Source organism: Pempheris klunzingeri, chromosome 15, assembly GCF_042242105.1.
Source record: "Pempheris klunzingeri isolate RE-2024b chromosome 15, fPemKlu1.hap1, whole genome shotgun sequence".
Lineage (NCBI taxonomy): Eukaryota > Metazoa > Chordata > Actinopteri > Acropomatiformes > Pempheridae > Pempheris > Pempheris klunzingeri.
Window position 1 is genome coordinate 11,222,128 of NC_092026.1, and position 16,205 is coordinate 11,238,332.

Consider the following 16,205-nt stretch of genomic DNA (forward strand, 5'->3'; position numbering starts at 1 on the left):
ACACATTATAATGGCTTGTTTTACAGTGGTGTAACACAGTCCCTGTACTGTCTCTGTGTTACCCACACACAGGACATGGGAGTCTTGATAATGCTGCCTGTTGGTCTCACAGAGGCACGGCTTAAAGCAGTAGCATTAAAGCAGTTAGTGGCTGTAATGGGGATGCATTTGGCAGCCTTGCAGGGCTAAATTAAGAGGGCTTACATGCTATAATGATGGGGAGAAGAGAAGACGACTTAAGCACTGTATTTAAAGGTTAACTCCGACAGTAGTGAGTAGAGTGCGTTTGTCCAGTTGCCTGGAAGAGCAGGCAGAGAGACGCAAATATTTGTAGCTATCTGGATTAATGGCTGTGATTTGCTACGTTTTGTGTGTCAAGCTCCAATTTCACACCTTAACATGAAGACCTAATTAGTCGTCCACAACAACTTAATGACTTTTAGTAATGTCAGGTCACATACATCCTGTTTTCATTCTCATTAAGTCAACCTTCGAACCAGCAAAGCAGATATTTAATTCTCATGCAAGCATAATCATTGTAATGAGTCTTCGGGTCACTCTCGTTGATCTCCGGTCTATTTGTATTCTCTCATGACGTGTTACCAAGGAGACCTGCTCCTGTGCTACAGTGTCAAGTGGTATTTGTCCTTTTATTCCACTGCAGAGTCAGTCAGTCAGGCATTAGGAATGTAGGTGTGCCGATCAGCCTGAGTAAAGGTGTTCAGTGCTCTGGGTGGGACCCAGCGCCTGTTGCTACCTGCCTAAGTGTTTGCTCCTAAATGAAATCCAGAAGAAGCTGAAGCCCTGCCCAAAACTAAACACACACACAGACACAGACACAGACACACACACACACACACAGACACACGGTTCAAGTGTTTCCTGTTGATAACTTCTAAGTTAGGTTTGGGGGAAGGGAGATAAAGAGTGAGGGGCTTGAGGTGTGCAGACTGTGTCCCCACCCCCACCTGTGGATGAACAAAGCCACTCTGTCGTGCCCATGGAGGCATGAGTGATCGGCGAACCGTGTGCTGAGATGGGGGCTCGCTGGGGGTCTTTGGGTTGGAGGAGGGGTGGCTGGTCCTGAGGCGTAGATGGTCGACAGTGCACTTATCTAGTGAAGGGTGAAATATTAGGAATGGGACTGTAACTGACTGGAACTCTGTAATAACCCTCGATATAAGGTGTCGGGAACATCCAGTAGACAGAAAAGTACTCACTGATGCGTATTTATTCTGACTTGCCTTGACTTGCCATCATTTATTGACATTTTGAGGAAAAATCCCCCATGTGCCTGATCTATCCTCCTTTATCTTGAATTTGACATAAAATGTATTCATGAGGATCGTATTCCCTTTGCTCTTTTCCATTGCTATGTCTCATTTGATACCACTTCCTATGAATAACCTCCAACAATATTTCTTCAATAATAAACAACTTAAACCCTGCCTACTTCAAAATCAGCAGATTGAAAATGAATTGAAGAGATCCATTTGCTTATTCCATTCATACCAGCAGGGGTGGATGAGCCAAACTCCCAGCAGGTAATTAATTATATTAAAGACAAACAGACACTCTCAAGGAAATTAGGACAAACAGTAACACTGTGATAATGCCCTCTCATCTGCTGTAGGAGAAATGGGGAGACAGCGAGACATTGAATAATCACTGTGAGTGATAGAGTCTGAACATGAGCAGAGGGAAATCTGTTAATAACTGAATATAGCTCATATTTGAGCATCTGCCACAGCAAATCTCAGTTTGAGTACATTTAGTTCCTCAGGAATGTGGTTCAGTTGGTGAGCAGCATCCTGCTGCTCTAGAAACAGTCTCACCAACAAGTCTGCAAACTGTTGTTTGTTGTTCAAAGTTTGAGTTGGATCTGCAATTTGTAGCTCTTCCATCAATTTGTACGCAGTTTAATTCACAGTAGATAGTCTCCATCAGTTTGTTCACTTGCTCTGTTTTGAGTGGAGGAAGAAAAAAGAGCTAAATCTGACACATTCTTTTCTTAACTTTACAACTTCAGTCAACCAATGAGGGCATTGTACCGCAAAACATCTGAAAACCCAATTTGCAAATCTCATGTTAAATGAGAGTCCTGTTTGAACCAGGATGTCCAATTATTTACAGGGAAGTGATCAATGCATGTCTGCAGAAAGCACAAGGCTTTAAGAGCTCTAAGTAGGACAGGCCAGCTAGACCGCATTAGACTGACATGGCATAAAGATTTTTCTCTGCTGATTGTATTTGTCACTTATCTCCTTTATTGGAAATAACAGGTTGGTGTTTGGGAGCTCTGAAGTGCAGAGATAAGAGCTCTAACTGGGTTGTTCTCTGTGTAAATGGCTCTGGAGAGCAGCACACAAAAGGAGGATGATACAGGACCAGATTGTCAAGATGAGCTTGATAAAAGTAGTCAGACAAGGAATGTTGGTCGGTCATGAGGTTGGCAAATAAGGGAAACAGAAATACTAATTGCTAGCTAAATTTTCACTCTGTAATTTATGACGGTGGGAAAGCATGGTTGGAAACTTAGAGCTAGAGTGGAACTTTAGACCTCAAGGTTGTCCCCTCTCATTCAAAAAACCACTTCAGATTCACTGCACGTAGAAATTATCGCATGTATGCACATGCAATAATGCACATACACAGGGTTTTTGCTCTCATTGCATATTCTTTTCTCATGAAACGGAATAAGTGGAGGGGGGGGGGGTTGCGCTCAGACTGAATGGTCATTTTTATCTGAGTAGACATGAGCAGTGAAGTGAAAAACCTAACAAACAAGCTGGCAACGCAGTTTTCCTCTCACAGAGACAAAGACACTGGTGTCCTTTCTAAGCATCACAAACGCCGGGGCTTTCTGTTTCTGTAGGCATTCTGGGACACAGTAATGTGGGATGCTCATTTTTAAAGAATGACGTAATGCAGCACATGGATTCAATTAAGGTTTTTTTTTTTTTAACAGGATACCAAACTGGTACTGCTTCTGCTTACAAGGATGGCAAATAATTTTTGTTTGTTGGGAAAACTCTATGGGTGTTAGGTCCTGTTCTATTTTGCGTAAAAGCTTCCTTTCAGTGTTTTTATGTCCTTTTTAAAGCATAAGTGGTGTTGTGGTCGATACTAAGGGTGTGTGCTGTTCCGGAAATGCAGCGCTCATCAGCGGCCAACCGCTTGTTTTCTATGTTGGCCTTTGATGCCATTTAAATTTCCTGCATTGTTATCAAGGGGTTGGCCTTTGTTAGAATGTGTCCCTCTCTGAAAGTTTGATTATGTAGACTTGCAAATGTGAGGGGAAAAAAAAAACATCTGGCTGCTGTTTTTCTTTTACTCTGTTGTCTCTATTTACCTCTCTGTTAATTGATTCTTTGTTAATGTTGGGTTACGGCTGTAAGTGGTAAAGACTGGAACATTTCATTGTTTCTCTAATTAGCAGTTGTGAGTGTTACTCTTTAGCAACCTTTCAATTATGTAAAAAACGATATGAATATTAAAAATATTTATATCAAGTGCAGATAATGAATCTGGAAGGTAATAGGTCTGTACAAAAATCACATCACGTGCTATTGACTACATTTATGTGCACATTAATATTACACCATTATTCTGAATATAACAATGTAATGAATTTGATTTGGGTCATGTAAGCAGCATGTTCTGTTTCTGTTATTCTTTGGACTTATATACAGTACATTTGAAATAGACATCTCAATTGGGGTTTTTACAGTAGTTTGCGACTCGTGGCTTTGTGCCTGTTTACAGTCAGCTCTCAAACCAACTAGCCAACAGTTTGCAAGACTGGGGTAGAGATGCAGCCCAAAAGAAAAGCAGAAGGAGAAACACACCTACTTTTAAGTATTTTGAACTTCTTGGATATCAAATGCTTGAAATATTCAGGATTTAGTCTTTTTTTCTGTAGGACGTGCGTCATGGGGGCATTTAAGTTAATCAGAATATTATTTAATGAGCCATGTTAACAGCTCAGCAGGAATATTTTTCAGAATAATGGCAAAAACTGGAATATTTTGTGCATCACTGCCTCGGAGAGCTGTGACCGGCATTCAGTTTCGGGCATTGAACAACTGAGTCACATGGGTGTCTTTGCTCATGTTCTGACATGTCAAACCCACAGCGAGAGGGCTTAACATGAGGCGTGCTGTTTAAAGACTACTCTGCTCCACAATGCTTGATGAAAGGCCCTTCTGTTAGGGATGCACTCTTCTCCTCTCCCACAACAAGTGAGCCATCCGAGCAGCACGAGGTTCTTTGTAAATGGAGGTCAGAAATGAGTAAACATTTTAGCTGAGGGTTTTGGAAATCTAATTGTAGTACATAAAGGAATTTTTGGCTGAGATCTGCAACCATGTGCTCGTTTTTGAATACATTTTGGAGTGAAAATAGAACATGTTACAGTGACAGTGGCTACCTTATTGTTTATGCTGTCATCCTTTCCATATTAGCATTGCCTTGGGCACAGAGGGAAACCACTATTGATGCAATAAACAGGCTTACTGTAATGATGGCTCCTGTTTGGTCTGTGAACACTTTAATTGTCATAGTTCAGACAATGGGAGGGAGTGTGGGGGGGTTCACCTGGTATTACACACCTTGTTGCTTGGAGACGGGGAGTCTACACTCCTGTATTAGAGATGGTATCTGCTTCTTGGGGGGTTCAGATGGTGAGAGAGCCATGATCCAAACCAGGAAGGTGGTCTAATGGTTGTTATGACACACAGTAGTATACTCCCTCTCTGTGGGAAAAGGAGCACAGCTTGTGGAGTTGTCATTTGGTGTCTTTAGTTCTGAGAGTTTGCATTGTTCTTTACAGTGCTCTTTCCCACTGCCCTATTTCAAAGTGCAATTATCTCGTCATAGTCTCTAAATTTCACTGGAAAACCAAACAAGTTGAATCAAGCCCGGTAATGACTGTCTTTTAAAATGGATTAGCTAAATCCCGTTCAGAGATTGTACTGTTTTGAAACCTTATGCATGGGTCGTACTTACCAAAGGTGTTTCACAATTGTATTTTGGCAGTTGTGTGTTTATATAAATTGTAAATACATAAGCAAATTAGTCAGTGACAGAAAGAATTTTACCTCTTTAAGCTGTTTTAGGTCTGCAACCAACGCTAACTTTGATTCTCAATTAATCTGCGCATTACTCTCTACTGTCTGACCCTTTGATTGATAAAATGTCAGAAGATGGTGAAGAAATGCCCTAAAAATGCTCCAAACCCCAAGTTGGCTTATTGCAATCGCAATTTATTATCACAGAAAAAATAAGACAACCAGCCAGTATCCACTTATCATGTCGTGAAGCCACGCTTTTAGTCCTTTTGCTTCCCTTAATTGACAACTCATTGATTATCGACTGTTTGTTGCAGCTCAAATGTGTTAAGTTGTTTTCTTATCATGTTGTTTGAATCCTCACTTGGTATAAAGTGTTGTGAAAAATGGGAAAAAGCAATTGCTTCACCCTGAGGGTACGGCATAAATAAAGGTCAGAAAGTTGCAGTTTGAAAAGCTATATCTATCTGACCATTTGACACTTTTAGCCTCAGGAAGCTTGATACAGCGCTGCAAATCTACACTATAAACATCATAAAAGCTTGACGGCTGAGTTTTTGTGTGCAGAAATTAACAGATGATGTATTAAACAGGTGAAATAACACTTAACCTTCTTTTTAAAAAAAAAAAAAACCTGACCAGACTGTGGATGGGCTTTGTCATATCTATATGGCAGCTGAACAGTCGGTCATAAAAGCTGCTGGAACCACTGCAGATGGTCTGTAAAGTGTAGCTGTAAAGTCACTTTGCCATTATCCAGTGGGTGATACTGTTATTGTCATATTATCTGTAGCAGGGGTCAAATGGGACACAAACAGATGGATTACCTTTCAGTGCTGCTTGACTTTATTTCTGTTCTGCTTTTTTTCTTTTCAGACTCTTTCGTCAACAGCCAGGAATGGACATTGAGTCGGTCAGTGCCAGAGCTGAAAGTGGTGAGTGACTTTTCATATTTCTAACAGGCCCTCTGTTGATTCGTCCTCAGAGTTTTCATCTTACTGATGGATTTAAATGTCAGTCGGAAAGCATGTTCCATCCATGTAATACTGGTTTTGCATTTTACATGAGAGCGAAGAGTTGAGAAATTGGCCGGACTTTTCCCTGGCACGTAGTGGGTGATTTTTAATGAGATGCGTTGGCATGGAGATGCAGGGTGGCTTGCAGCAGGACGTGAGATGAGTGACAGTTTTGGGCTAGACTAGTGACACATCCTGGGTCTGATCCCACTCGCCAGTGAAGCACACACACACAGCCACTGCCAAATGCACAACTAACAGCCTCACATGATTTAATGCTTTCCTCCCATAAAGACTAGCAGCCTTGAAAAACTGCACTCTACCAACCTGACAGATGATATAATATTTCCATGTTAGGTGAATTTATTGTTGTGGCACCTTGCAAAGGAGAAAACTTCAATGGAATGAAAAGGGGAAATTCACAGGGAGCTCAAAGAAAAACTGGCTTTTTTTGGCTTCAAAACACTTTAAATGCATCTGTTTCCTTTTATGTTTCTAAGGTGTTAATTGGCTGCTTCCACACAGGGGTTTGTTAAATAGACCTGGAAAGACTGAATTAAATGTCTCAAAATATCTATCATTCATTTCCAAAGAATTGATGTTCAGCAACAAGGTCATACTGAAAAGAAGTTGGTCATATGTCTAAGAAGCTTTTTCGTCTTTTTTATGATACAGTATTAATGATGGGAAATGGGGTCAGAACATTCATGGTGGCATCTAAACTTTGGTCAAACCTTATTTCACTGCCATCTTTTGATTATCAGTCCACACTTTTTGATATTCCCAGATCAAATCCAAACATCTACAAAGAGCAGTAAAAGGTTTGTGCTTGAAACGTGCTGAAACAGCCCTTTGATTTCATTAAGGCTATATACCAGCAGGTCACAAAGCCCATCAATTAAAACAGCAGGAACTCTGGTTCGCTTATACATTCAAAGTCGTTTTTTGTTGACTCACAGCTTTCACCGCACACTGCCTACAGCTTTTGCCAACTTAAAGCTTATTCACAGATTATTCTATGGGGGCACCTCATAGAGGGAAGGCTGGGAAAAGCCTTAAACAGATTTTTTTCCCCATTGCTCCTCAAACTTCCCTATAATTAGAACCATACCTGCCTTTAACACCCACTAATGATCTTAAAGAAGAGGGTGATGGTGGGTAGAGGAGGAGGAGGAGGTGAGGCATCTTGAGGCCTTTGTTCTTCCCAGACATGCTGGCATCATCAGCCCACCCTCCGCCATGCATCACCCCGAAGGCGCAGTTGTTAGGTCTGGTCTAGACACCAGGGAGAGGAAGTGGAGGGAAAAATTGCAACCAAACCGATGTATGTTATGAGGACTTTCTTCATAATGATTCAGCCTCACACAGCCTGCTTAAAGGACCAAACCACGGTTTTCAGGATTTTATTCCTTAACTACAAACCATGTGTACTTTCCATTACTCCCCACCATTGTCTAAGCATGCCACAAGTTTTGTGTTCGATTTTTGTACTTTCCAGGCAGCAATTTTTCTTAGTTCATGCCAGTATGGCGTTAAATAGAGTCCACTCTCTTTTTGGTAATTACAGCCCAAGCAACCAATCATTCAGGCAGAAACTATAATATAGTTTTTACATTTTATGCATTTACCACAAATTTTTTTTTTTAAAGAGATCCCTTAAATTTGGGTGAGAGTGAGCCTTTTTACATTTGGTAAATAAACTTGTAGGTGCCTACTGGTGGACAGGCCAGTAAAGATTGGAGATCATTTCGCAATACGCTAAGCATTTCTTCTTCTTTGTATTCCTACACCACACAACTAATATAAACTATCAATTTGTCAGCCTTGATTTATCAGTTGGGTTCTACACTCAGTTGTCAGTTTATTATGTACACCTAGCTTAAGTGATGCTGTATAATACAACAATAAATCCTCCTTTCCAAAGGTTTAAAATGTCACAGCTTTTTTGAAACTGTTTTAGAAAGGCACAGATTCAACTGTGTGGTCATTTTGGAGGATGTATGTTTGTAGTGCTGTTGAACTGTACTGCGTTATACTGGTAGGCGTTTCTGTTATTTTGTCCACCCCTTTCATATTAATATGATAAATGTATAATGTAATACAGTCAAATTGCACCACAAACCTACATCCTCTTAACCTCCCCTTCCCAACATCATTCATTGCTGAGCTGTTGTATTAGACTGCATTAGTTCATCTAGTTGTACCTAATAACTGAGTGCAGTGGTAATGCTGCTGTGAGCAGGATTTTGAAAACTTTTCCTGAGTACTAAATTCAAGGAAACTTGTACAACTAAGTTTTTATGCTTGTCAGCCAAAAAGCAACTTTTTCACAATGTCCAGCGGGACATTGTTTAATTTCTGATATTATAGTTCTCTATGCAATAGTTTGCCATTGGCTATAAACTTGATTTGTTAATAATGGGATACCTCCTGCAAAGCCACCATTATGACTGAGCTTGAAGGTCCATTCCTGAGTTTAGAAACAGCAGCTTGACAAAACCTCAGCACTCCACTAACCGTGTGCTTCTGAAGCTTTCAACCACATTTCGTGGCCTTTACTCAGCTCATGGAGTTACAGGCTTAAACTTTGGAAACACAAAGAGGAGATTTATTTGATCAGGTTACCATCACGGTCCTTTACGTCTGCATATGATTGTCATATGAACCTGCCATGTTATGCCTGTCAGTATTAGTCACAGTATTTTGCTTTTGACCTTGCAGGGCATTGTGGGAAATCTATCCAGTGGGAAGTCTGCCCTGGTTCACCGGTACTTGACGGGCACATATGTGCAAGAGGAGTCTCCTGAAGGTAAGAGTCAGTACAGTTGGAGGCATGGGTCAGGAGCTGATTATAAAAATGTCAGATCCTCAAAGAAAATCACCAAGATAAAGATCAGAGCAGCATGTTTAGTATGACTCTAATTGTCTCAATGTCACGCTGCTAATTTACCTCATTTGTCGTGTAAAATACACGGCCACTGACGAGTGCAAACCTTTTCTCTGCGCCTCACACAAATTAAGAAAAGTGTTGTTATTAGCTTGGTGACGATCTGATGTGTTCCAAAAGCATCTGATGAGTGAAATTATACAGAAACTGGCTGGCTGGTAAATTAGTTTTCTGTTGTTTTTCACAAGAACAAAGTCAAGCATGTTGGCACTGATTGGTACGCTGTACAGAAGGAGAACCATGTTAGAACGGGCGTAGTAGGATATGTACATGAAGAATAGTGCTTGTCTTGCCTTGTGAGAGTGTTTTTCTAATTAGTTTGTATTAAAATGCTGTGTGTTGGGTTATATCAAGCTTCCAGATGCCAAAACTCATAATTGGCTGGGTTCCTTTTTTATAGCTCTTACTCCTACGTGAAAACTGTTAAAACAATGACAAAGCATAACATTTCCAGTGAGTTAAGGCTGTGAAGGTTTCTCATTGTTAAATCACGAAGGTAAAACCAAACGGCACAATTTCTCAGAGACGGATTAAAGTTATTACAATCATAAACCGTTCCCGGATGTCCTGATGGAGGATGAGTTTTCCATGTTTCGGAGGGTCCGTCCCAGAAATGAAAAGGGACCACTCACCATTTGATTTGAAAATCAGATATTCTTAAATTCTATCAGCTAAATCATAATGAGAATGCCCCCTTCTGGCCTGAAAGGTTAAGTCCTCCTCTCAGAAATCCACAAAGATGTTAGCAAACCCAGAGTTAACTGATGATCTTTGAGAGGTTTGCAATGTTTCATTTTTGTGTAATTATAGTGAGGATGAGACATGAAGCACATAATTAGTTTCTGGCATTTTGCTGCACCAAGGGAGAAAAATTCTCATAGCTTGATTAGTCCTTCAGAAATCAATGCTGGAAAAAAACAACGAACATTGTTGCGGTAATCAAGGAAACATGTCGGCTCAGATATGTTCGTGTGCCCCTTTACGTTGCTGCGAGTTACTTTGATGCAACATACCTGTCCCATAATTAGCAGCTGCTCAGGCTGTCTTTTGTTTTTTATGTGCTGGCTTTGCTCCAGGTTGGGTATTTACATTGCGGAAGCGCTACCCAGCAGAGGTAGGTTCAGCAATGGCTGTTTCTTCAGTGTTTTGTTCCTGGGCTTTTGCTATGATATCTGAAAAAAGGTACTGGGGTGTGTTGCCATGGCAACACCGGATGGAGCTCCGTTGGATTGTGGCTCTGTGTCAAGGTCTAAGCCTCCGTGTAAGCAGAGTATGCTTACTGCGTGTTAACCATGCCTACCAATGTACCGTCTCTCTGTAGGCTGTCTGCAAGGTTATTAGTCGCCTGTTCTTTACTTAAGGTTACGCAACACATTCAAATAATTCATAATTACTTTTCTTCTTGATGAAGAAAAGTGTTTAATGCTGAAGAGTGCAGTAGTCTGCCTCATTTATTCACAGCACAGGGTTTTTTTTTCTTGGGATGCATTGTTTCAGCTCATCTCTAAATAAAGACAACAGCATCCTGGATGATTATATAACTGATTGTGTTCTTCATCAGAGCTGCATGCTTTTATTACGGATACTTATTTTAGAGAGACTTTCCATAATCTGTTCTGATGTACGTACATGCTGCCAAGCTGCATACAAACTCTGTATTCTGATAAACCTTTGGTTTTCTGTGTCGCTCAGATCCAGTCTCACTGTGTAATGAGATGCTGATGTTCCTCATCTTCTTTCCCTTTTCAAACAGGATTCAGAGACACAGACACATAGTTTCTCATTCCTTTGTCTGAATCTCCAAAAGCTCTGTGACTTTAGTTCAGAAAAAAAAAAGCTGGCTGGTGGTACATGAATCTCTCTCTCTCTCTCTCTGTTACACAACCAGCATCCAGCAGAGCTTGAGAGCCTGTGCAAAAAGGCTGGGAGAATCCCCTATTTGCCAAGCGGGCTAAAGTGGACTTAACAGGGTGGAAGTGTGGCTCAAGTGGATATGTATTGCTTGCTGAGACAGGAATACTGTCCGCCTATTAAAAATTACAGAGCCGGGCGACTCTGTGGCCTCTTACGGCTCTTCTGTGATGTAAGATCTGTAGTTCTTAATGTGCTTTTTGAACAGCGTGATCTCCGACACTCTATTATCTAATCATATGAAGATCTTAGCTAACGTGTCTGCTTATGAAATACCCATAAAATCTGCTAAGAGTAACAGGTGCACCTTTATTCCGTGTGCACATCTGCTGTCTTAAGCATCATTTTCTTGATACATATCATGACGTTTTCAAATCTCTGCTCTGTTCAATTTCGTCAAATGGCTTTCAGCATATTTTGGTATTCATAAGGCCCCCGTTTCACTCCCGGGAACATCTCTTGCCTCACAACTTTCTCTTTTGAATGTTTTTAATCTCCACAGGATCGCAAACCATTCAAATGATATGCAAAATCTAATTTACTGCATAGTTCTCCCATTGGTCTTTTCTTTATCTGCAGCCAGCTTTGCTAGGAGCAAGGAATATGCATTTGTAATAGAAAAGAAATGAAGAAAAGGGGAGAGAAACTCAAGGCTGCATGAGGGTTAAGTGTTCGCTCAGCACTATCCTGTGGATATGGTGTGACCAGAGGCACACCGGATCAGACTCTGATTTGATCTCCCGCTGCCTCTTTTCCACTCTTTTTGTCTGGTTGCAATGAAATGATGGGACAATAATTATAGCAAACTATAATGACTTGTTGTTAATGCAGTGGAAACCAACCATTAGACTCTGTGGCTCATGCAGTGGAGTGATGGAGACAGAACGTGGAGTCTGACAATGTTTATGAAGTGAGGGTTGGGCCTTTCCTAGACATGCGACATTGCAGTGACAGTGACGCTGAACTTGCTCCCTCAGTAGCTGCGTGTTAGACACACTAAATGGCAATTTCTCGCCCACGTAATTGGCTCCAGAGAGACCTGGTTTCCTCTCGGCATATGATCCTAACAGCAACACATCCAGGAGTTGTAAATTGAGAACTGCACTCAAACTTTGGCGCACCCTACCAAACTTTTAGGAGCCATGTCAAGCTATGTTTTGATACTGAATTTGATTTAGCTGCTATATCAACACTGTTTTTATGATAAACGAGTGTGAAAATTGCCTGTAGTCTTTTTCTCCTTGGGAAACCCTTGGTGGTTTGTTATTATATGCTAAGAGAGACATCTTCCTAGTAGCCTCCTGTACCAGAGGTAGAGCAGACCTAACATGCTACAAGACTGACATTGGAACAACATGTCTCCCCTTCAGGTGGACGTTTCAAGAAAGAAATTGTGGTGGATGGACAGAGCTACCTACTTCTGATTAGAGATGAAGGAGGGCCTCCAGAATTGCAGGTAAGAGTGTTGATGCTTTAATAATGTCTCTGTACTCTAAAGCTGCGAGATGTGTCAGACAGAAAGTGCCTGGAAAGCTGTCATGCAGACAAGAACTGTTTTAGAGACAGACCATTACTTCTCTGCAGGACTGCTTGCAGCGGTGTGACAGCACTCTGTACTTGTTCTACCAAAAGCACTTAAGGGGCAGCAACAGATCAATGAGTAATCCCAGCCAAAATCATTTTTGTGGTCAAAGGGACAGCACAGCACCTAATCGTCCTATTATAATGTGAAATATGAAGAGTTATGGAGCTACGGTTATAACCAAAGTAAGCTTTACTGCAACTGATATTCTGATACCAATACTCTGCTTGCTTTTCCACAGGAAGTACATTTAGGAAGTGTCTCCTGGTGATCCAACCTTGTGTAATGACAGAGCAGACATCAGATCCTCGATTATGCTTGAGCCATGTTATATCGGAGAGTGTTGAGGTTTTGCCTCTCATTTACAGCTCTTACGGGACTTAAATGTACTTAAGACAGGGCATCTGTGTTTTCCACTACTTCATCCAGCCTGGGTTTGTGAAGGCAAACAGTCAAGGACTCATGATAATATTTGCTTTGGCATGGTTTCACAATATCCTGTTTTTAGATACAAATCATGTATTGTATCTTAAAATTGATCTTAAAGCTGCTATGATCAGTACCTTTGTATTCCCAATGGATCGAGTGACTGTGTTATATGTTAGAGGATTATCACCTGACTGCAGTTCCCCCCCAACTATAGAGTGTTTAAGCACCTTTCAGCTCACACGCATTCATTTATTTAGCAAACTGTGATTAAGAACTTTGGGCAACAAATGCCGAAAAAGACTTTGGCAAAGTACACCAAACCTAAATAGATTTATTAAGGATTCAAACTTAATAAGCAGATTCAGTAAAATGCTAACAAGCTCCAACATTCGGGACAAACAGACTTGTTTGTGGTTTCATTCAGAAGATTCAGTGTTTCTGGGGACACGTGAGCTTGGTGTGAATTCACCATGCGTTTCTATTAGCAGCTACAGATACCTGGTTTGGCAAAGCTCAGATTTACACTTGCATTACGCTCAGTGAGATTAGGGAATAGAAATGAGTTTCGTTGTCAGTTGCCTGTATAATTAGTGGCATAATTAAATGCCTCCATTATGTTCACACTTACAGGAGGCTGAGTGGAGTTGTGGCTTGAAGGCTTGATTTGCCATTCATTCCCAATGGAGCTTTGGGCGAGATGTGAAAGTTGAATGAAGCAGAGGGCAATACGGGGGGATAGTTAGCACTTGATTGTCACTGTTTGGAATACTCGGGGTTCGTTTCCTACAATGGATTGTGATTAGGATTGATTTCCTCGGCTCAAGGGAGAGAGCCCCCTTGTCTGATCATAAACTACACAGAGTTAATGAATGTATATGATGCAGTAAATACCAAGATTCCTAGATTATGATAGCAGTGGGAATACAGAAAACAGATTTTCTTTAGTTTATTTTATATTTTATGCTTAATTTAATCAAGCAGTCTCGTTGAGAACAAGATGTTTTCTAGAAACCTGAGAACTTCACAAAGTCACAATCAGCAAAACAGAAACAACACAACCACACAATTAACAAGAAACAGGAAAGAAACAGTTAGAAGGATACAAGAATCAGAAAACATCAGACATGAGGATTTAAAATCTCCAGTCTCCATTTAAAAGGTTGCATTGTACCTGAAACCAACATTAGTGTGTACATGAGGGACATTCAAGGCAAAGGTAGTGACTGGATTGTATGCAGGAGTTTAACGTGGATCAATCAAAGGATTTAAACGTGAGAAGAGATGGGGGTTAGTTTGGAAGTATCAATAATAGCTTTGTAAAAGAATAACATGAGGTGGCTGTTTCGTCTTGCCTGTAAAGGAAGTCCATCCAACATAAGAATGTAGTAGTACTGTTTATTCATTCACTGTCATTCTGCCTAGCACTGGTACTTTGGATGAAAACATGACACTCTGTGTACTATGGCTGCTGCTACACTGCCCCCTACTGTCTGTATATGTGAACTTAAGTCAAAAGAAGGCCTGCAACAAATAACAGTCATAATATCTGCCTGGAAGTAACAACATAGCATTTTCCACAGATCCATCACAAGAGCAAACTGTATTTATTAAAAACATGTTTTAAGACATGAAAATATTTTAGATTGTGTCTCAGATTTCCCACAGAATCCCAATTACATCTATTCTTCTAAAATCTATAATGTATGAATGTACAAACATTATATTTCAGACATTTAAATACTACATAGAAAATGTCTTAAAGTCAGATCTAAGGTGAGCACAGAGAAACTTAACCCTTTCAGTAGACCAATGTGAAATCAGCCTTCTAACTCTGCACATGCATCATTTTAACACAGTGAAGCAAAGCAACAACAAGCAAAACACATTTTTGAGAGGAGGGGACGTCGAGTTCAAGATGCAGTGTTTAACTAAAGTGGAGGCAATGACTCTGAGGCAAAAACAAAATCTGTTGTGTGAATGTTGTGCAATAACGAGGCAGCTTATATTTCACAGCGCTTCAGCATACCACCTCTGCTCTGTCCTCAGTTTGCTGCCTGGGTGGATGCGGTGGTTTTCGTCTTTAGCCTGGAGGATGAGATCAGCTTCCAGACGGTCTACAATTACTTCTTGCGCCTATCCAGCTACAGGAACACAGCTGAGGTCCCCATGGTCCTCGTTGGAACACAAGGTGCTTGCCCTACGTGTGATTATATATATCAGATAATATACGTTTTGTCAAGATATTGCTTCCTTCATAATGGAAGTACACACTTTTCACAGGAAGTACTTTATGTTCTTACAGTGGCTTTTCCATGAACAGACCAAAATAACAATGAATTGATCACACACAGTAATGTTTGTGTAGACACAGCCTGACACAGTTTATTCCTGTGTGCAAGAGACCTTCTTTTTCCCCAAAAAACTATTAAATAGATCAGTGAGCCACACTGTCACATTGCGTAACACATTTCTTCATTACAATGAACATTGGCACTGTAATTTATTTTGAGTCAATCCAACATACACCCTGTTGCTGCTGGAAGTACTCGTTAAAACTACAATATCAAATGCGTATTAATCCACAGCTGAAAATATTCCCCAATAAATGTACTCTTTATTCCTGTTTTTGATAATATTTATTAAAAACTACAGTTCCCAGCTGTTTTTAAGACATGATTTAGCCTGTTAGAAATGAAAGTATGATTTTTGTTTTTCTGTTTTATTATTTAGGATGTTATTTTTGTCATTTACATTAAATGTTTGAGCGATATCTCTCTTTAACGTGTCCTCTTAGATGCCATCAGTGCTGCCAACCCCAGAGTGATTGATGACTCGCGAGCCAGAAAGTTGTCAAATGACCTGAAGCGCTGCACATACTATGAGACCTGCTCCACCTATGGCCTGAATGTGGAGAGAGTCTTCCAGGACGGTGAGAGGAGTGTCAAAAAACTCATACAAGAAGTACAAGGCGTAGCACGAGCTCAGTGGTTTAGAGTACAACACACTTCACCATCACCATCTGGGCTTATTGTTGATTATTTATATATTATATTCAATTATTTGTTATTTGTAAAACAAAAGTGTTCACAGATTTCAGCTTCTCAAATGTGAATATTTGGTCACACATAACTAGTAAAGACGTTATTGTGGGCTTTGGGCAAATGTGATGGGCATATTTGACTATCTACTGACAAATTCAAATCTATGATATAGAACTTGTTGATTCTCAGCCATATTTTTCATCTTATTCT

General features: G+C 40.4%; 1 protein-coding gene across 1 annotated transcript in view; it reads left to right on the forward strand.

Moving 5' to 3' along the window:
* agap3 (ArfGAP with GTPase domain, ankyrin repeat and PH domain 3) overlaps positions 1-16,205 on the forward strand; it is a 113,751-nt gene that overhangs the window by 44,036 nt on the left and 53,510 nt on the right. The window contains exons 2-6 of the mRNA XM_070844873.1: positions 5,946-6,004; positions 8,807-8,894; positions 12,314-12,399; positions 15,001-15,142; positions 15,749-15,883. Coding sequence (XP_070700974.1) covers positions 5,946-6,004; positions 8,807-8,894; positions 12,314-12,399; positions 15,001-15,142; positions 15,749-15,883 — 510 coding nt within the window. The remainder of the gene's footprint in view (positions 1-5,945; positions 6,005-8,806; positions 8,895-12,313; positions 12,400-15,000; positions 15,143-15,748; positions 15,884-16,205) is intronic.